The 20,633-nt window shown below is 40.1% G+C and overlaps 1 protein-coding gene and 1 non-coding gene across 6 annotated transcripts in view; both read right to left on the bottom strand.

The window, feature by feature from the left end:
• The window catches only part of SLC16A1 (solute carrier family 16 member 1), a 30,800-nt gene that overhangs the window by 9,350 nt on the left and 817 nt on the right, over nt 1-20,633 (bottom strand). Inside the window, exons 1-4 of one of the 5 annotated variants that reach the window (XM_044944539.2) lie at nt 19,805-20,038; nt 11,293-11,471; nt 3,028-3,143; nt 2,235-2,495 (exon numbers count right to left, since the gene is read on the bottom strand). In XM_044944539.2, coding sequence (XP_044800474.1) covers nt 2,235-2,451 — 217 coding nt within the window. In that variant the 5' untranslated portion in view covers nt 2,452-2,495; nt 3,028-3,143; nt 11,293-11,471; nt 19,805-20,038. Of the gene's footprint in view, nt 1-2,234; nt 2,496-3,027; nt 3,635-11,292; nt 11,472-19,804; nt 20,039-20,633 lie in introns of those variants that run through there. The other 4 variants (XM_044944538.2, XM_006071514.4, XM_045166064.1 and 1 more) reach the window with 4 other exon arrangements.
• Nucleotides 17,525-17,597, bottom strand: TRNAW-CCA. The gene has a single exon. It is a non-coding gene; the product is annotated as a tRNA-Trp (tRNA).

Below are 20,633 nucleotides of genomic sequence, written 5' to 3'. Positions count from 1 at the left end.
AGGAAGGCAGGCAGGCATGAACCCTAAACCACTCCTAAAGCAAAATGATTAGGGTTGAGGGAGTGGCCCAAATGCACAAGTTAAAGGTTAAGGCAGTTTTAAAAATAATTCTTAAAGGGGCCAACCACCTAGGAGCCAAACAAAACAAAATAACCATTTGGTAAAAATTATGCCACGAGGTTCTTGATATGCAATTCATCTTTCAGAGTTATTTCAGGAAGGATGACCCCAATTAGCTATCATTAAAAATAGAGAAGGGTACAGTTTATAGACCTATTATAACACAAATTCAAAGAAATGTGCTAGTTATCTCTGGGTGAGAACAAAAGAAGAAACTGTTCTCCCAAAAGAAAAGTGTCATGTGCAATCAGCACTACTGACATCACTTACTTCTGATGCAAAATGCAAACACCTTTCAAGCTCTTGCTCTCAGAATTACAACATGTGAACCTGTTGTTTGTAGTCAGCTTAAAAATACTCTGAACACCTGGAGTACCTCTAGATAATATCAATTTCTTCAAGCCATCAGAGTCAAAATCTGATTAGAAATCCTAGCAGATGGAGTTCAGAGCCTCCAAAATTAATGCTTCTCAGAAGCTAGAAAATGTCCAAAATCCCTTTTAATTTCTCTGGACTCATGAAAAACAAGTAATATAATTTAAAAAAAAGTACTTAATCTTATAACAGACAAAACAGACATGCATTCAAAATTTAAAAAGCACAAAGAAACGTTCGGCAGAAAAAAAATAAATCTTCGATCTCTATTCCCACTTTATGTCCCCTTAAGGCAGCCAGCTTATCCTTTTTCTGTGCAATGAGATTAAGCACTGAACTAAATTATGACTTCAAATACTTGTTCCTGTTTCATGAGTTGTTTACATTATTGTCTCAACAGGATTACAGACTTTTCAAGGGAGAAATCAAGATCAGTGTCCTCTATAACTTAGACCTAGCCTAGTGAGGAATATGTGTGTACAGCTTGATAAATATGGGTTAAAATATACATATATATATAGGTTGAATCTGCCACCAATTTAGAAGCCTAAGGCTAAGGTTTTACAGATGAAATACAGAATCTCTTTAAAGGCCTTATGTGAAAATAATTTGAGGTACTAGTGAAAGTCGCTCAGTCATGTCCGGCAACCCCGTGGATTAATACAGTCCATAGAATTCTCCGGGCCCGAATACTGGAGTGGGTAGCATTTCCCTTCTCTCTTCTTGGGATCTTCCCAACCTAGGGATCAAACCTAGGTCTCCCGCATTGCAGGTGGATTTTTTTTTACCAGCTGAGCCACAAGGGAAGCCCAACAATATTGGAGTGGCTAGCCTAGCCCTTCTCCAGTGGATCTTTGCGACCCAGGAATCGACTGGGGTCTCCTGCATTGCAGGTGGATTCTTTACCAACTGAGCTATTGGGGAAGTTCCTCTGAGGTACTAAATTATCATTAAAAAAAAAAAAGCGAAAGCTTGGCTACATAATCAACATGTGAACTGTCAATCCCAGTAAATAAATACACTTAACTTTAGAATCTCTGCTAACTAAGCAACTACTTATTATTATGAGAGGTTTTGACTTTTATATGTTAAATTGTGATTTGATGTTCCAAGGCAAACAAATAACCCCAGTTATTTTAAATGATGTTGAGGTAAGCAAGTTACTCTCCACATTTCCTTCACTCCTTTACAACATGTCGAAGAAAACAGAAGGGTAAAAAATGACAAAACTTAAGCTAAGATGCAGCTGAAATGCTTTAGAACTAATTACATCACAAGGAACAAAACAAGGAAGGGATTTTTATCCAGTTCTTTAATTCTAACACCATGAAAAGATTTTACGTGAGACTTTGAACTGTGATAGTCAAGTTAGCCTGATTTACTTTAATCCTCCCAACATCAATTAAAAAGATTTACATTTATATCAAGAATCTAGCAGAAGCAATAAGCAAAATCAGTTGTGCACATGAAATTTTTCTAAGAGCTTTAAGTCCAATGATACTGAGCTGGAACAAAACCTAACAATTTCTTATTTCTGTTTTTGGAATACTATAGTGCAACAAGCAAAGCAAGAGTTGTCACTGTTAATTAAAATTTAAAACTGTGACTATTTTAAACACAAAGCTTTAAGAAATACCATTTCAAACCTCATGAATAAAACATTTTTTAAAAAGTTACCTAAAACAAAGTATCTGGTTGCTTAGTGAAAATCAAAACAACAGGCCTTAGTGGATACTCACCTCCACCATACATGACAGCCAACATGATGGAAGATATCCATGACACTTCACTGGTGGTGGCATTAAATATACCTTCAATTTCTTTGAAGAACACAGTAATAGATTTGGGGAACGCATAAGAGAAGCCGATGGAAATGAAAGCTCCAATTACCACTGCCCACCCCCAGCCTCCATCTGGGGGGGTGTATCCAACTGGACCTCCAACTGCTGGTGGCATTGTAAATGTTGATAAATTCCAAAATGCAGTTCAAATCCAAGTATCTATACAATATAAAATTTAAATGCAATGTCAGCAATAAAGCACTCCCATCTAGAACTCCCAACAGCAAAGTACACTTTACACCTAGCTCTCAAATAACAGAACTATTTTTCAATACTCTATGAAAGTTCTAGGTTTTAATACAGGCTTTGTAAGTTTTTCCCCTTTTTCGTGTATTCTTCAATACTTACTTTCTCTTATTAATATGCTGACTTAAAAGTAATAGGAAGTAGGCACCTGACTTACTGGATACATAGCAATTTGCAAAATACAAGATCATTCTGAACACATAAGAACTGCATTTAATGAGCTGGAAAATAATTGCAAAAAGTTTCCTTTTATCTATCCAATTTCTTTGGTTAAACTCCTAAACAACACATAAGTTGAACTATAAAGTCAAAAGATAGTAGTTTCAAATAAAAGATTATCCCTTTTTCTTGAAGCTACCCAATACTAATATTTAGCAAGGTTTAGACTGTTAGATTTTGAATAGTTTTGGAAAAGATGGGAGTGGGTGTTTGATAGTAGGCTTACCTGTTTTCTCATGAAGGTCTCTTTTATTTTAAGCCAGCTTCCACCCTATGTTTAACTCATCCTACAACAGTATGTGAGTATGTCCACTTCAAATTATCTTCAGTCAGACTGTATTACTACAATAAATATAGGTCATAGATGACAAGCTCACTCTTGGCTGCAGCATTCTTTAGTCTAAAACACAAATCCCTAACTTCACACTGTAGGAGCAGTATATTGGTTATCTCCTAAATACTGTTCTTTCCAATCCATCTGAACACTTCCAATCTGATTTAAGACACTGGACATTGTAGGGTAAGGAAGAAGACAGTCCCAAAGGAAGGTTTCTGTAAAGGCAAGGATATAGTTTCCTCACTTATACAACATTGCACTAAAGGTTCTAAGCCAGCTTGTGCAGGCAAGAGAAAGAAATTACAGGCATAAAGACTAGAAAGGAAGAAGTAAACCTGTCTTCATTCACAGATGAAAAATTGTCTGTGTGCATAATGCTAAGAAATAAAAAAAAGTATTAGAACTAAAAATGAACTTAACTAGATAGTTCTCAGGATATTAGACCAATAAATTGAAATCAACTCGTTAAGCCAATTTTGAGTTTTCCTTTCATCTAACTGGGCTTCCCTTGTGGCTCAGCTGGTAAAGAATCCACCTGCAATGTGGGAGACCTGGGTAGGGAGGGTTGGGACATCCCCTGGAGAAGGGAAAGGCTACCCACTTCAGTATTCTGGCCTGGAGAATTCCACGGACTAAGTCCAAGGGGTCACAAAGAGTTGGACATGACTGAGCGACCTTCACTTCACTTCACTTTCTTCATCTAATTATGAAAAAAAAAAAACACTTGAATTTTTTCAGTCAAAGAAGCACTAAAAGATTAATCTGCCTCAGAATGTTTACACACAAAGAAACCCACAGACAGTAGAGTCACTTAACACATCAAGCTCTGACTCGAACAGCTAATTCATGCTGGACGTGATTAAACTTTGAGCTTAGCTGCCACCCATGATTTGTCCCAGTTAGTTACAGCAGTTACAATTTTTAGTCACTAAGACTTGCCTCATCAAGTTAATAATATCTTATCCCATTGTGTAAAAATTAAGATTTAAAACTTGAAGCTTTAAAAAGATTCATTAGGAAATAAGTATAAGAAATAAGAGTATCCAAATTTTGAAAGAAAGAACACTTCAAAACCCAGACATGGATTCAACAGTTCTGCCACCACCCAAAAAATACTTGTCCTTCCTAACCTAAAAATTCTGACAGTACATAATAGAAGGTGTGTAGTATCATCTAAACAAACTATTTTCTTTCAAACTGACCAAACTTGAGCTATAAACAAAAGGGTTCATTCAAAAAGTAAAATATGTGAGCAGGCCTCCTTGTACAGTATTCGGAGCCCCAGTGAGAAGAGGGAATGCGCAAGTCCAGAGGTGAAAAGAGATTAAAGTTTTATATGTTAATCCTTACAGTGATATAATCCTTACAGTGTGCACAGTAGCCTTCTTATTAGCTATTAGTTTATGACTCTCCAGTAGTTGCCTGATAGTGATAGGAAGATTTTTTTAAGTGATAAGATAATGAGAAAGTTCTTCATCAACTGACTGGGAAAGAATAGGAAACAGTAAATAATCCTAACTTTTCTTAGCAATGATGGTGGTGACAAGAACCACCTTCTAGATTTTCTGATTTCTCTCCTTTTCTCATAACTCTCAGGAATTGTGCAAGTAAACATTTGGAAATTCAAAGTTGAGCTTCCTACCCTTCATGCTCTGCCCCTACTCTAGAAGAGTTAGAAAAGCCCCTGCAAATAGTATTCATTATTTCTCTACACTTTTTCCATCAACATTTAAAACAACATTTTAAACACTTTTAGGAAATGACAATGGCCTCTATGTGAACTTAAAAGAGCAGAAAGTACCTAAAACCAATTATCGAAAAGAATTTGTTACTAAGTGTAGACCAGTTTTACATATCAAATTCACATAGAACATTCAAATTCAGAAAGGCTGATTAACTGAAGCTATTGATGCTGAAGTAGCCAATCTACTGCTCTTTATAACTGGCCCCCAGTCCAGCTTCACGGCTTTCAGAACCACTTGCCCCAAGGTAGATCGCAAGATTCAAGGTCTAGGAAACCTCCTTTGCCTTTTCTATTTTAAATGGAATACAATGAAGAAAACCAAAACAAACTTTTTTTAAAAAACTACAAACAACCAGAAGGCACCAAAGAAAATGAGACAGGAGGGAAGGGGACAGGGCATAATCTTTTTTTTTCCCCTACAAGATCTTAGTTCCCTGGCCAGGAAAGCACCAAGCCCTACCCACTGGACTGCAAGAGAATTCCCAGGATACAACATTTAAAAGAAGGTCATAGCTGTTCAGGACAACAACTGGTTAGAACACATCAGGCCCAAGATGGTGGAAGTTTCAACTTCATGGACCTTGAGCATCCTTACAGATTCATTATTACATATTAGCATACGCTACATGAACACACCCATACGTGCTATAACAGTTCTAAGGTCAACCATTAAAGACCAAAGAGTCAGTGGTGAGCCAATTTCTAAAAATCTTTGCTCCTTCCCCACAAAAAAATGGAGTAATCCTCCCCCATAGTGAAATTAGCCAGCCCATAAAAACTAACACCCTGTCCCCTGGGGCCGCTCGCACATTCTGATACAGCCCACACTCTACGGAGTGTTATCTCCCAGGGCTGCTCTTGCCTTTTGAGATGGACCACATTCTATCTATGGGGTATGTATCTCCCAGGGCATCTCACCTTCTGAGATGGCACATACTTGTCTGTGGAGTGTTTATCTCCTTAATGGGCTTCCCTGATAGCTCAGTTGATAAAGAATCTGCCTGCAATGCAGGAGACCCTGGTTCAATCCCTGGGTTGGGAAGATCCCCTGGAGAAGGGAAAGGCTACCCACTCCAGTATTCTGGCCCGGGAAATTCCATGGACTGTATAGTCCATGGGGTCACAAAGTGGCGGACACTACTAAGCAGCTTTCACTTCATCTTAAATAAAACTGTTTTCCCACTTAGTTCTGGGGCAGAGCCTCTTGCCTACCAGTTTGTATCCTTCCAAGCATCCTATACTTAAATCTGTTTCTTGTCAATTGCTTTTCCTCTTGCTGAATTCCTTCTGCACTGAGACAGAAAGAACCTGAGTTTCATTACATCCTGAGACCAAGTGTGTGGTTTCAGCTGAGAGATTGTGGGATTTGTTCAGTTCAGTCGCTCAGTTGTGTCCGACTCTGTGATCGGACCGCAGCACGCCAGGCCTCCCTGTCCATCACCAACTCTTGGAGTTTACTCAAACTCATGCCCATTGAGTTGGTGATGCCATCCAACCATCTGTCGTCCCCTTCTCCTCCCGCCTTCAATCTTTCCCAGCATCAGGGTCTTTTCAAATGAATCAGCTCTTCGCATCAGGTGGCCAAAGCGTTGGAGTTTCCGCTTCAACATCAGTCCTTCCAATGAATATTCAGGACTGATTTCCTTTAGTTTGGACTGGTTGGGTCTCCATGTAGTCCAAGGGACTCTCAAGAGTCTTCTCCAACACCAGTTCAAAAGCATCAATTCTTCGGCACTCAGCTTTCTTTATAGTCCTAAACCAGAGTTTGTGTGTTCAAGTCCCATCTGAGAGGTATGTATGGGTTTGAGGTGTGCAGTTTCAAAAGGATAAATACTACTGTAACTGATTAGGCCAACACTCAGCAGTTTTGAAATGCATGATTTTTGATCAAATGGCATATAAAGAACTTTTAAGAATCTCCCTTATCATTCAAGGTAAACCTAACCAATATTATAAGAAAATATACATAACACCCTTGAAGAGAAATGAACTATTTCCTAGCCAGAATGCTTCAGAATACATGCAAATTGATTTTAAATCTTGTTTTTAGTTTAAAACATAGTTATAATTCCCAAAATGTCAACATTCATTACTAATTATTTACAGATTTAAAAATAATTTACATGATCAGATCATCCTACAAATAATGTTTTTTATCTAAAGCAATTCTAACCAGATATGTTGTTGGAAAGGAGATTTTAATGGTCAGCTTCTTCAGATGATTGTGTATATTCTCTGATATGTTACCCAAAGTTGAGAAGTGATGCCTCCTTGAGACCTCCCCTGACTTCCCAAGTGCAGGTTCAAACAGTTGCTAATCAGGAAAGGGAGAAAATGAAGAAACCATGATCAGTCAAGAAACAACAGTTCAGTTCAGTTCAGTTGCTCAGTGTGTCCAACTCTTTTCAACCCCATGGACTGCAGCATGCCGGCCTTCTCTGTCCATTACCAACTTCCGGAGCTAGCTCAATCTTATGTCCATTGAGTTCATGATGCCATCCAACCATCTCATCCTTGTTCCCTTCTCCGCCTGCCTTCAATCTTTCCCAGCATCAGGGTCTTTTCCAGTGAGTCAGTTCTTCACATCAGGTGGCCCAAGTATTGGAGTTTCAGCTTCAACATCAGTCCTTCCATGGAACACCCAGGACTGATCTCCTTTAGGATGGACTGGTTGGATCTCCTTGCAGTCCAAGGGACTCTTCAAGAGTCTTCTCCAACACCACAGTTCAAAAGCATCAATTCTTTGGAAACAAGTGTTCAATATTAATACTGTAGTAGCTCTTTTATATTGCTATAGTGACCCCATTTTACAAAGGTGAATCTGAATTTTCTTGTATCTTTTAGAAATGAGGATAAAAGCTTTATAAGTAATATAGAAAACTGATGAAGCTGATCATGTCTGCAAATGGTCAAACATGCAAACTTAAAGGGAATGAATATATTTACATGTGTATATTTATAGTATGTAGATACTGACTTCAAAAAGAAAAACATGAAGTTCATTAGCTATTAAATATACCATCTAAGAAGAAAAATAATCTACAGTAGGAGATTAAACCCTCTTGTCTATAACAATTTCCTGTGTGCCATGCTGTATTTCTTGCCCACTTCACTCTTGCCACTATCCAAGCACAAACTGTGGTACAACTTTATGAACTATATCATCCCAAAGAACAAGGGTTAGTTTTTATTAGTGCAATAAAAAAAGCATACTGTTTCAGAGGCAGGATTTTAGGGTCATTAGATCCCAAGAGGATCAACTGTCAATATGCTAAATCATCAAATTTCATCTGATATTGCAATTAAGACTTTCAAAATTATGAACTATATAATCATTTAAAAGTTATATTAGGATACACACCACTTTTTTGCTTTCATATAATAAAATGTGAGTGCCCCCATTGAAAAGCCGTAAACAAGACAGGCATGGTCCCTGCCATTGTAGAAATTAGATTCCAAGGAAGAAAGAAAACAAACAGGTAAACAAAGTAAGTAAACTAAATATGTTCTGCTGCTGCTGCTAAGTCATTTCATCGTGTCTAACTCTGTGTGACCCCAGAGATGGCAGCCCACCAGGCTCCTCTGTCCCTGGGATTCTCCAGGCAAGAATACTGGAGTGGGTTGCCATTTCCTTCTCCAATGCATGAAAGTGAAAAGTGAAAGTGAAGTCGCTCAGTTGTGTCTGACTCTTAGCGACCCCAAGGACTGGAGCCTACCAGGCTCCTCTGTCCATGGGATTTTCCAGGCAAGAGTACTGGAGTGGGGTGCCATTGCCTTCTCCGAAATATGTTCTAAGTATACATAAAACTTTACAATGGTTGGAGGTTGGGAAGAGGAGATAACATCCTTTTTCCACATCCTTGTTGTTTGACTTCTTCCAACGAACATACATTGCTTTATAATAAAGAAAACAGAAAGCAGCAAAGTTTTAAAAGATGACAAAGTTATATGTGCTTATGTGACTAAAAACATTAAATGTACCTGTCATTCTATCATCCTCATGTAGTGAAAAGTGAAAGTTGCTCAGTCGTGTCCGACTCTTTGCGACCCCGTGGAGTATACAGTCCATGGAATTCTCCAGGCCAGAATACTGGAGTGGGTAGCCTTTCCTTTCTCCAGGGGATCTTCCCAACCCAGGGACTGAACTCAGGTCTCTTGCATTGCAGGCAGATTCTTTACCAGCTGAGCCACCAGGGAAGCCCTGGTGTAAGCCCTCGTGTAAGTTAGTTACATTTAATGTAAATTCTAAACTTTCTAGGATAGTCATGCATAAGCATAAAAATAAACATGAGACTGTATTTCATGCTTTATAGCCTGCTTTTCCTATTCAATGTCTGAAGCATTTTTTGATACGTGCCTAGTTCTGTAACTTTTTTTGGCTACACTATGCAGCATGCAAGGTCTTAGTTCCCTGATCAGAGATTGAACCCATGCTCCTGCAGGGGAAGCATGGAGTCCTAACCACTGGGCTGCCAGGGAATTCCCTCTAACATTTTTTTAAAATAGTGTTATTCTATTCCGTGGATGTACCATACTTTAAAAAAAAAAATCACCTATTGTTGAGCACATAGATTGTTACATGGAATTTCTACAAAATTCTAACGTTTTTAATTCATATTGTAAAAAATAAAAGGAGCCTATTTTTCACTCTTTCATTGTATTTTGTGGCAAAAGACTAAGAATCACACTAATATTCAGAACTCTGAAAACAGTATGTCAAAAATGTTGAGGTTCACTTTAGACAGACAATAACATTTTTTTCTACATTAAAAAGAAGCTAGTGCTCCAATATAAAAGTCTTTGGATTTAGGGCTGAGCATGAATGAAAATCTTTGGGTAAAGGTGGACATCTACTCAAAGAAGTAGCAAATTCATTTTTTAAAAAATATTTATTTATTTTTGGCTGTGCCCTGTCTTCAGATGCTTGCAGGCTTTCTTTCTCTAGTTGTAGGCACTCTCCAGTTGCAGAGCGAGGGTTCCAAGGGCTTCTCATTTTGGTGCTTCTCTTGTTGCAGTTCATGGCTCCAGAGCATGGTCTCAGTAGTACACAGGCTGAGCTGCCCCACGGCATGTGGGATCTTCCTGGACCAGGAATCAAACTTGTGTCCCCTGCACTGGCAGGCAAATTCTTAACCAATGGATCACCAGGAAAGTCCGACAAATTCATTTTTTACTTTTCACTGCAAATTCCTAACTTGCAGAACACTATCCCACCTCAGTGTGGTTAGGCATCTGGGCTACCCTCAAATGTCACAGCACAGAGAAGCTAAAGTACTATATATCTGTAATATAAGTATTTTAGAAAATAGCAGCATAATTAACTAAACAAAAAACCATGAGATCAAGTTAATTTAAGTACTCTTAACACTGGGGCTTACATATGGGGTTAAGGAGGCAAATGAAGATGTCCAAAGATTAAAAAAATAACTTCTCTGGGGGAATACCCTGGCGGTCCAGTAGTAAGGATGCTGCGCTTTTACTGGTTTAACTGCTGTGGCAGTTATTTGCTCATTAAAAAACAAAAAAGAACTCATGGATGTTTCAAAGCTTTTAAGACACAGTTGATACTCACAAGAGGCGCCAATGCTTTAGGATACCTTAAAGATCAATTCAGAAACAAAAGCAAAGACAGGAGTATAAATGTGTTCCAAATCCAGAAGCATTTACTAATTTTCAAAAGTGAAATTATTTTTCATTAACAATACCATAATTATAAGTTTATTTAATGCTAAAAGTCTGTTTCAGTCCACTATCATTACTGTTTTTCTGAATATACCTTGCCACGTGAAATTAATGGCCTCTATGACAACTTAACTCAATGCTTCTTGGCTGCTGCTGCTGATGCTAAGTCACATCAGTCGTATCCGACTCTGTGCGACCCCACAGACAGCAGCCCTCCAGGCTCCTCTGTCCCTGGTGTTCTCCAGGCAAGAATACTGGAGTGGGTTGCCACAGCATGCTGAAAAACACTAACAGAATAATTCCCATATTTGTTTATTTCTTTGTAAGTAACTATTTCCCTCATTAGCTTAGGTGTGTGCTTCTAGATCTTGAATTAAAGACAGAAGCTATTGTTTCAACTTATAAAAAAGCTAAGGAACTCCCTGGCAGTCCAGTGGTTAGGATTCCATGCTTTCAGTGCCAGGGGACACGGTTTGGTTCCTACTCAAGAGATCTAAACTGGGTGCAAAGCAAAACAAACAAAAACAAAACAAAACAAAAAACACCAACTAATCCCTCCTCCAGGACCAAATGATGTTAGGATTCAAAGAACGTGACTTTCCCAGTTTTTGAGAGTGCAGGAAAAATATGAAACAAAGAACCCTCCAGTGATGTTATGCTTTCTGTTACGCTTTCTGTGTTAAGAAACACAGGCAGAAAGGTATTTTGTTTCAGCACATAGAGCTTACCTGATCAGTCTCACTTTCTGAGTTATTACTACAGCAGATTTTGTCTTCTTTAATGCTTCATTTTCACTTGATTCCAGCAGATTAAGAAAGTTGGAGGCTGTGTCCTCCAAAGGCAGGTTTTGCTTGGCAGAATTTCAGGCTATATTTTGGAATACCTTTATATGTTGTTTTCTACAGCACTACAAATATATATTCAACAAATCGATATCTATGTGGGCCATTTCAGTTTATTATTATATGACCTACCTTGTTCCAAAATCTAAAGAAGAAACATAGTGGACTGAATTAAAATTATAATTAGACATACTGTCAAAACAGTGTCATTTATGTTACACTTTGAATATAAATGAATATTTGAATACAATTAATGGTATTTCTGTTAGACTCTACTTCACTACCAGTATTCTGAAGCTTAATGGGGAAAATTACAAATTATTAACAGATAAACAACAAAGAAAGCTTTTCCTTTTCTTGCAAAAGGCTGAGTTGAACTTCTCACTCACAGTGATAATTAACACTATACTTAGTTTCACATTAAAAAAAATTTTTTGAAACCTAGAAGCAACAAAGTAATATGCGGACATTTCATTTCATAGCTTTATTTTCATCCTAAAAGTTTCAAGCCATATTTTAAAATATGTATTTCTTCATCTTTGTATACATATGTTCTTGTATACATATGTTTAGTAAATATCCTTTGAATTGAGTCTGAACTTCATTACTGTGCTACATTTGACCCTCATTATCTCAAAGAACCAAGTTCAATTTTCTTACTTGTCTTATTAGTACAAACTACATAAGAGTATTGAAACTGAGTACTCTTTGGCATTAAAGCATTATCCACCATTTTCAAATGTTTGTTTACAAAGCTTTTTAAGACTAGACACTAAAGATGTATCAAAAAAGTCAGCATTATTACCTCAAAATATACTATAATTAAACTTAAATACCCTTTTTAATTGCTGACTATAATTTTATGTTCTAAGATAATAATCAGTTCTTTTATTAGAAATACATAATTTTCAAGTGAATGTTTTATTTTCCCAGAAACAGGTAATTGTTAAGCCATTTCTCTGCCCTCTGCTACATCAAGTAGATATACATCTAGGAGATGGAGACAGTAATTTTAAAAATATGCTTCCTGAATACAAGGGAAAATTATTCTGTCTCAATTTGTGATACTCATTTTATTCTTCCTTAGCATATTTGTTAATGTTTAGTCGAGTTAAGTCATGTCCAACTCTTTGCAACCCCATGGACTGCACAGCATGCCAGCCTTCCCTATCCTCCTCGATCTCCAGGAATGTGATCAATCTCATGTCCATTGAGTCAGTGATGCCATCCAGTCATCTCATCCTTTGTCATCCCCTTCTCTTCTTGCCCTCAATCTTTCCCAGCATCAGGGTCTTTTCCATGTGTCGGCTCTTCACATCAGGTGCCAAAGTATTGGAGCTTCAGCTCCAATGAATATGGAGCTGAATATTCATATTCCAATGAATATTCAGGACTGATTTCTTTTAGATTGACTAGCTTGATCTCCTTGCGGGCCAAGGGACTCTCAAGAGTCTTCTCTAGCACAACATTTCAAAAGCATCAGTTCTTTGGCACTCAGTCTTCTTTATAGTCTAACTCTTACATCTGTACATGACTACTGGAAAAAACCATAGCTTTGACTATATGGACCTCTGTGGGCAAAGTGATGTCTCTGCTTTTTGATACACTGTCTAGGTTGGTCAGAGCTTTTCTTCCAAGAAGCAAGCGTCTTTTAATTTCATAGCTGCAGTCCCCCTTTGATCCCTAGGTCAGGATTTATGATTTAGTACACAGAAGTCGATGGCCAAAAAATTTACTTAACTGACATCATGAGTTGTGTGCTGTGTTGCATCAGAGGTTCTGGCTAACTTCATTCTCACATCAGAAGTACAGGAGTTAGGAGTAGGAGTTCTTAGCTTTTTTGGTGCCACAGATTAAATTCTAAATTTTACATAGAGGTCAATGAAAAGTTTTTCCCCAACCAAGTTCATAGCCTCCTTGAATTCTTTCCAACATGGAGTATCAACCTGCATATCTCAGGTTAAAACCTCTGATTGGGGAATAGAAGAGAAAGTTAATAAAGTAAAAAGCTTTGGTTCTCAAAAGCTCAATAAGGCAATTTACAAAAGCTCTGTTATTATCCAAAACAACACACTAAAACAGTGTCATCAGGTCTTCATTCATTCAATAATCCTCAGAAGATTTATATAAGAAGAGCAAAATCAGAGGGAAGAAATATTTTTCAGTGAATGATCAAATATGAAGCTTACACTGCCTGTATATTTTGAGGAATTTCTCCTTTATATGAAGGCTAAATCACTGTAATCAGATCAGATTCAATGTTATGAGTAGTTGTAATCAGCAATAGGGTAGTGTGGCCAACCAGAGGGGCTAGATCTCACTGTTTCTGCATAAATGGTGAGTAGCACTCTTCAGTGACTCAGCCCATGCAACCAATAACACAGTTGTGGATGTGAACTCATGTAGTTATTATGCATAATGTACCCCTAGAAGAGAAATCACCATTTCAATAAGATTGTAACTGCTCTTTTAATCACTTCTCTGCAAGACACCACAGCTCACAAGTCACCTATTCTAGTCTTTCTGCCATAAATCCATTATGAAATGGATCCTACAACCAAAAAGAAAGAGGGGAAGCAGAAGGGGAAGAGGCATAAGAAGAGGGAGAAGGAGGAGGAGGAGAAGAAATTACAGAGGGGAAAAGAAAGGAGAAAAATTTGTCAGGGAAAATTAAAAGATGAATAACATACAACTTAAAAGGTCATGCTGCCGGTAAGTCACTTCAGTTGTGTCCGACTCTGTGTGACCCCATAGACGGCAGCCCACCAGGCCCCCCTGTCCCTGGGATTCTCCAGGCAAGAACACTGGAGTGGGCTGCCATTTCCTTCTCCAGTGCATGAAAGTGAAAAGTAAAAGTGAAGTTGCTCAATTAAGCACAAATTTATGTGCTTAATATAATATCATGAGTGAGAGTGAAGTTGCTCAGTCATGTCTGACTTTTTGTGACCCCATAGACTGTAGCCTACCAGGCTCCTCCATCCATGGGATTTTCCAGGCAAGAGTACTGGAGTGGGGTACCACTGCCTTCTCCTAAAAGGTCATGGTACTAATCTAATAATGACAACAGCCTAAACTAGGGGTGGGGTGGGATGGGAAAAAGTGGACATAAGAGATAACCAAAGGAAGAAGGGGTTGACACTTAAATGCATTTGGTAGGGAAGGAGCCCACTAAAGTATTAAAATGACTCAGATTTTAAGCCTGGCTACCTGGAGTAATCAATCCCTGCCCTCAAGGAATTTAAAACCTGTAATCTGGTTACAGCTAAAGGTTTAGATTTGGTAGTAAGTGATTCTACCAGAAATTCCTTCAAACCTATGGTAACAGATAAGCTCTGCAAGAAAGAACAAAGACCAAAAGAATCCCTGCCAATTTAAGAAGAGAAATTCTAAATGTTCCAAATACTAAAAGCCATTTGAAACATTAAGGACAAACGCTAAAAAACATTCTAATAAAATATGTACTGGCTTTCAAAGAAAATGTACCTTGGTACATTTAAATACATTTCTCCAAAAAGACAGTATTGCAATCATATATGATATGATATGATATTGTGCTTCCCTCGTAGCTCAGTCAGTAAAGAATCTCCCTGCCAATGCAGAAGACCTGGGTTCAAGTCCTCGTTCAGGAAGATCCCCTGGAGAAGGCAATGGCACCCCACTCCAGTACTCTTGCCTGGAAAATCCCATGGATGGAGGAGCCTGGTAGGCTACAGTCTATGGGGTCACAAAAAGTCAGACATGACTGAGCAACTTCACTCTCACTCATGATATTATATTAAGCACATAAATTTTTAACTTGCCCTTCCTATTCAAACTAACTCTTTTTTGTAGAGGTATTCTAGCTACTCAGTTAAGACAGAGGGACTTCCCTGTGGTCCAGTGGTTAGAATCTACTTTGCAATGCAGGGTACATGGACTTGATCCCTGGTCAGAGAATAAAGATCCTACATGCCTCAGAGCAACTGAGCCTGCATGCCACAACTAGAGAGCCCAAGTGCCGCAACTAAGACTCAACACAGCCAAATAAATAAATAAATATATTTCTTTTAATTAAGAAGGAATGTTAGAATTAAATTGCCATTCGCAAACCACCAATGAAATAACAGAATTAGGCCATCAAGATAGCAGTATGAGGACAAACACCATATGCCCCCCAATAGAAATACACACCATCACCTATGAATTATATTTGCCTTTTCCACCGCACCATACCTCCTCTCAGAAATCAAACCTCAATCTAGCTACCAGTTTACAGAAAATACAATAGAACATGTTAAACTAGGACATGTTAAATCTATACCAGTGGGACACATTCAACACAATCCAGAATGAGGGAAACTGCGTAAAAATAACCTGGTACCTTCAACAAATAACTTAAGAGGAAAATAAGAAAAAAGGGAAGACATACCAACCAAAAGTAATGTGTGACCTCATTTGGATCTCAAATCAAACTGATCAATTATTTTGAAACAGTTTAGGAAAATGTGAATACTGCTTGGTTATTTGGTGATGTTAATATTTAAAGGCAGAACAATGGTTATGGTTGTTTCTTTAAAGCGTCATCTTGGTTTTTTTTTAAGGAAGAGTTACTTTAAAAGTTTTTTAATTTATTTTTTGTTGTGCCGAGTCTTCAGTGCTTCACGGTTTTCTCTAGTCGTGGCAAGCAGAGGCCACTGTCTAGTTGTGGTGTTCGGGCTTCTCATCGTGGTGGCTTCTCCTGTTCAGAGCACCTGGTCTAGAGCCTAACTGCTTCAGTAGTTGCGGCTCCCAGACTCTAGAGCGCAGGCTCAATAGTTGTGGTACAAGGACTTAATTGCTCTGCAGCATGTGGGATCTTCCGGAGTTCAGGGATCAAACCTGTGTCTCCTGCATTGGCAGGCAAATTCTTTATCACGGTGCCACCAGGGAAGCCCAAGAGTTATATCTTCTAGGGATATACTAAAATATTTGCAGGTGAAATACCTGTATCTGTTTTGCTTCACAATAATCTAATAGGGGGCAGAAAGAAGTAAGTAGGAGTACAGATGAAACATTAATGGCTGTTTGAAACTTCAATTGGGTTTTGAAAGTTGCCATAATAAATTGTATAGAAGGGGAAAAAATCACTAACTGCAAAAAGACATTTCCAGTCTTTACAAGCTGAACAGCCCTGGGCTAGTCACATAACCTCCTAGTGTCCACATTGGGTAGATGGAGAAAAAAAAAAAAACAACAACTCATATTTGCTCAAGCTAGAAACCTGGGAAATATTTTTAACTTCTCTGGCTTTCCCAGTCTCCCACATATGGTCTATCATTGAATCCTGTCTGTTTCCCTCTGTCTTCCATCTTCCCCCTACTGTCCATCTTGTCTATCACTGTGATCTCACAAAATTCCAAAAGCCTCCAACCTGTTCTCCACTTTGTAATCTGAGTGGTATTTCTAAAATTCAGTCTGATTGTGCCCTTCCCAACCCCATTTATAACCATTAAACTTGATTCATTTAGCTTCAAGAGCACTTCCTTAAATCTTTTTACTTAGTCCCTTCTTTACTTAAAATGACTAAGGCCTTTCATTATTTGATATTGCCCATCTCTCCAACTCCCATCTTTCCGTGTTCTCTGTGCTCTATTTTTATGCTTTAGCAAAACTCTTTTAAGTTTTTCTAATGTACCCTGTATTCTGACCGCAGCTTCGGTACTCAGATCTGGAATGCTCTTTTCACTATTACTCTCTGGCTTTAGCTAACTCCTATTCATCCTTCAAGTCTCAAGTTAAATCGCATTTCCTTGGAGAGGGCTACCTTTGCTTCTATACTAAGCTGGGAGTCATCTCACACCTACATAATACAGTATTTGTCCCCATAGGAACCTCTACTTCCTCTATTACGTACTCAATAGTTGTTTATAAAAAGTACATGTTCTGGTATTTATATCAATATATATTATGCTTTCCAGTTAGACTATAAACTCCAGGAATGATAGGGCTAGAACTTATTTCCCAAACAGGGATCAAACCTGGGCCTCCTGTATTGGGAGTACAGAGTCTTTTTTTTTTTTTTTACTTTTATTTATTTATTTGGCTGCACCAGGTCTTAGTTGTGGCATGATAACTCATAGCTGCAGAATGTGGGATCTAGTTCCCTGACCAGGGATTGAACCTGGGCCCCCTGCATTGGGAACATGAAGTCTTAACCACTGGACCACCAGGGAAGTTCCAGGGCTAGAACTTGTTCTTGCTGAATCCTAGGTGTCTCTGAATCCTAGTGGCTGGTAGCCAACAAATCAGGTCCCATCTTCCTAATCCTCTTCTCTAACAAAACTCCATGTAGACATTTGCAGGGACCTAAATCCTTCATAGGAAGGCATATTATGAAGTGGATGGAAAACACAGTTAGAATGAAGGTATAAGTTGGGAAGTTACTAATTATTCAAAATAACTTTTTTGGCATAAGATAATTCATATCTAGGGCTTCCCTGGTAGCTCAGATGGTAAAGAATCTGCCTGAAATGCAGAAGACTGGGATTCAATCACTGGGTCGAGAAGGTCCCCTGGAGAAGAAAATGGGCCCGGAGAATTACACAGATAAGCCTGGTGGGCTACAGTCCATGGGGTTGCAAAGAGTCGGACATGACTGAGTGATTCTCTCTCACACACACACAGACATTTCATACCTATATTTATAATTTTTAGAGAAAGTTCAAAAGTGCTGAACTCATTAAATGGAGTCAAAAGTTACATAATTCTCACCTAACCATTAACGTTTTCAGAACTAAGATCAGAAGTCACTTAACCTCTAACAGTTTCCTAATCTATAAAATAAGGAAAACTGACTAGCTGGTCAGTAAGATCTTTTTTGGAGTTATATGAATTAACATTTAAAAGGCCAAAAGATATGTAAACTATTTAAACACTGATCAGTTGGTTCATCCTATGGTAGCATGAATCTTTTTCCTTTTTAATCTGTTTAGGTATGTTATAGCCTATTATGTTAAGCTTACAAATAAACCTTTAAACCTATTCAGCTATAAAAATATCCCCAGACCATTAACTTGCATTTTTAACAAGGGTCAATGCAGTCCAATGAAAGAACAGCATCCAATCCCTGAATTAATTACTAAAGTTCAACTTTTGTTTAAATAATACCCAATACCTGTTTTAAGGGCTAAATGTCTTAAACTATTTATTTTCTCTATGGCAACCTGAAGGCAAAATTGTACCCTAAGGCATAAAACTTGGTCTTATGGGTATTTTTAGTGCCTAACTAAAAAACTACACTAAAATACATATTCTCTGCATCACCTCACTCGGCTGGTAGCAGCCATCAAAATTGCTTATTAATGGCTAATTCCTACTTACACTCTAAAAAACTCACAATTCAGAGTTCACCGTATCATATTCCCCTAGTAACTATACCCACATTTGTTTTATCAGGGCACTGAGGTGTCCACATTTTATTTCAAAACCAGAATAATTTTTGGAAAAACAAGTTTCAAAACTAGTTATGACAGAGCAGATGCCAAGTATAGCACACTAGGAATCTGACTCAAGTAGTACTTTTTTGGGGGTTAAGATTAATTACAAACTAATTTTGGCAACTGCTTGTCGCATTTGAGTCGTGACAAAGAAATGAAATGTTAAAACGCACGTGGGGAGAAAGTATGTATCTGGAACAAAAAGCGAGCATCATACCGAGTGTAATGCTATGCTTCAGACTCCTCTCCTCAGGGCCGCCTTAAAGTCCCAGAGTGAGGGCGCTGCGGCGGACGTTCCGCAGCCACAGGTTGAATGACAAAGAGTTCCCGTCAGCACGACTCCGGGAGTCTGCCAGTTGCAATGTTCCCTCGGCAAAGTCCACTCAAACCCTGCAGTCACGTCTTGGCTACGGGGACTGCAGTTCCCCCGAGCCACTGCCGCAAGTCACCAGGTGGGACAAGGATTGGCTGGCCGAGGAGGTTGGGGCGGGCGTGCCACGAGTCCAAAATAACTCCCGCCCTGAATCCCTACCCTCGGAGAACGCTGCCAGCAGCTTGAAGGCACCACGTGAGTCAACCTCACGTCGTCCTTTTCCCAGATCAAGCATCTCCTGAAGAGCCTACTTAAGACTAGAGGGGAAGCGACTTTCCCAAGGTCACCGGCACCACGACCCAACTCCTCGGCCAGGCCGGTGGCCCGCACCTGACAACGGGGCCGCAGCTCTGCTGAGAGGCGCTGTCCCCAGCGCTTCAAGGTCTCCTTCAACAACGCTGCGCTCCGAGGCCACGTGGCTGCGGCGGTCCTAAGCCGCCCCCACCCGGCCGTCCCCCCTCCCCTCGGAGACCAAGCCCTCCACTCCCCCACGCCTCCCTCCAAACACGCGGAGGAAGCAAGGACACCGCAGGGTCCCCGCCAAGCACGCAACCGGCCGTTAACAACTAACCGTTATACGCGACTCGCGGCGCCTAGCGTGAGCGTGACGCGGCTGGAGTTTTCGCTGGGCCCACGGTCCAGGTCGCGTCCTTTGCCGGCTGCCTAGTTCGCTCGTCCGGGCACCCACGCGCCCGGCTAGTCACGTAGCAGCTCGCCAGCACTTTGTCGGGCCCGGCCCGCGAGGCTGCCTTATAACCCGGGGCCGGAGCATGCGCACAGGGGGTGGAGTTGGCCCTCACGGCCACCGCCCCCTCCCCCCTACACTTACACCCGAACCGCGACTCGCGCCTCCACAGCTCTCAGGCGCGCGCCCGCAGAGCCGCTTTCTCTCGCTCGCGCGCGCTGGCGCCCCCCTCCCCGCCACGTGACCCGCGGCCCGGCAAGACCCGCGCGCGGCGCCCCCGCTATGCCGCAGGGACCTGGTAGCCGCGCTCCTCTGCGGAGTCTCCCCTTCGGCCCGCCGTCGGAGGACCTCGGGGTAATCTCGCATCTGGGACACCAGCGTCGATCTCACCCTTAGTCTCTGGTGGAGAAAAGGGGGAAACCGCCAAGGATAGGCGTGCAGCCTGGGGCCTGACTCAGGTGTGGGGGGCGATGGTGCGCGGAGAAGCTGGGAACTGACTGGAAGTGAGGGATTGGGCGGGGTTTGAATGGACGCGGGTCCATCTCGGACCGGGGAAGAGGCCGAAAGCCGGCAGTTTAGAGCGCGGGCTGCGGCCTCGCTTCTTGAGATCAGTGACCTCGGGGAAGTCACTCAAATCCTCAGGGCCTGCTTCCTGCTCTCTGAAATGGAAACAGTAATACAGGCGACCTCATAAGGGCTTTTGGTGATTTTGATG

This window comes from Bubalus bubalis, chromosome 6, assembly GCF_019923935.1.
Source record: "Bubalus bubalis isolate 160015118507 breed Murrah chromosome 6, NDDB_SH_1, whole genome shotgun sequence".
In the NCBI taxonomy this organism is placed as follows: domain Eukaryota; kingdom Metazoa; phylum Chordata; class Mammalia; order Artiodactyla; family Bovidae; genus Bubalus; species Bubalus bubalis.
Note: the sequence above shows the minus strand (reverse complement) of the source record. Positions and strands in the feature narration are given on the sequence as shown.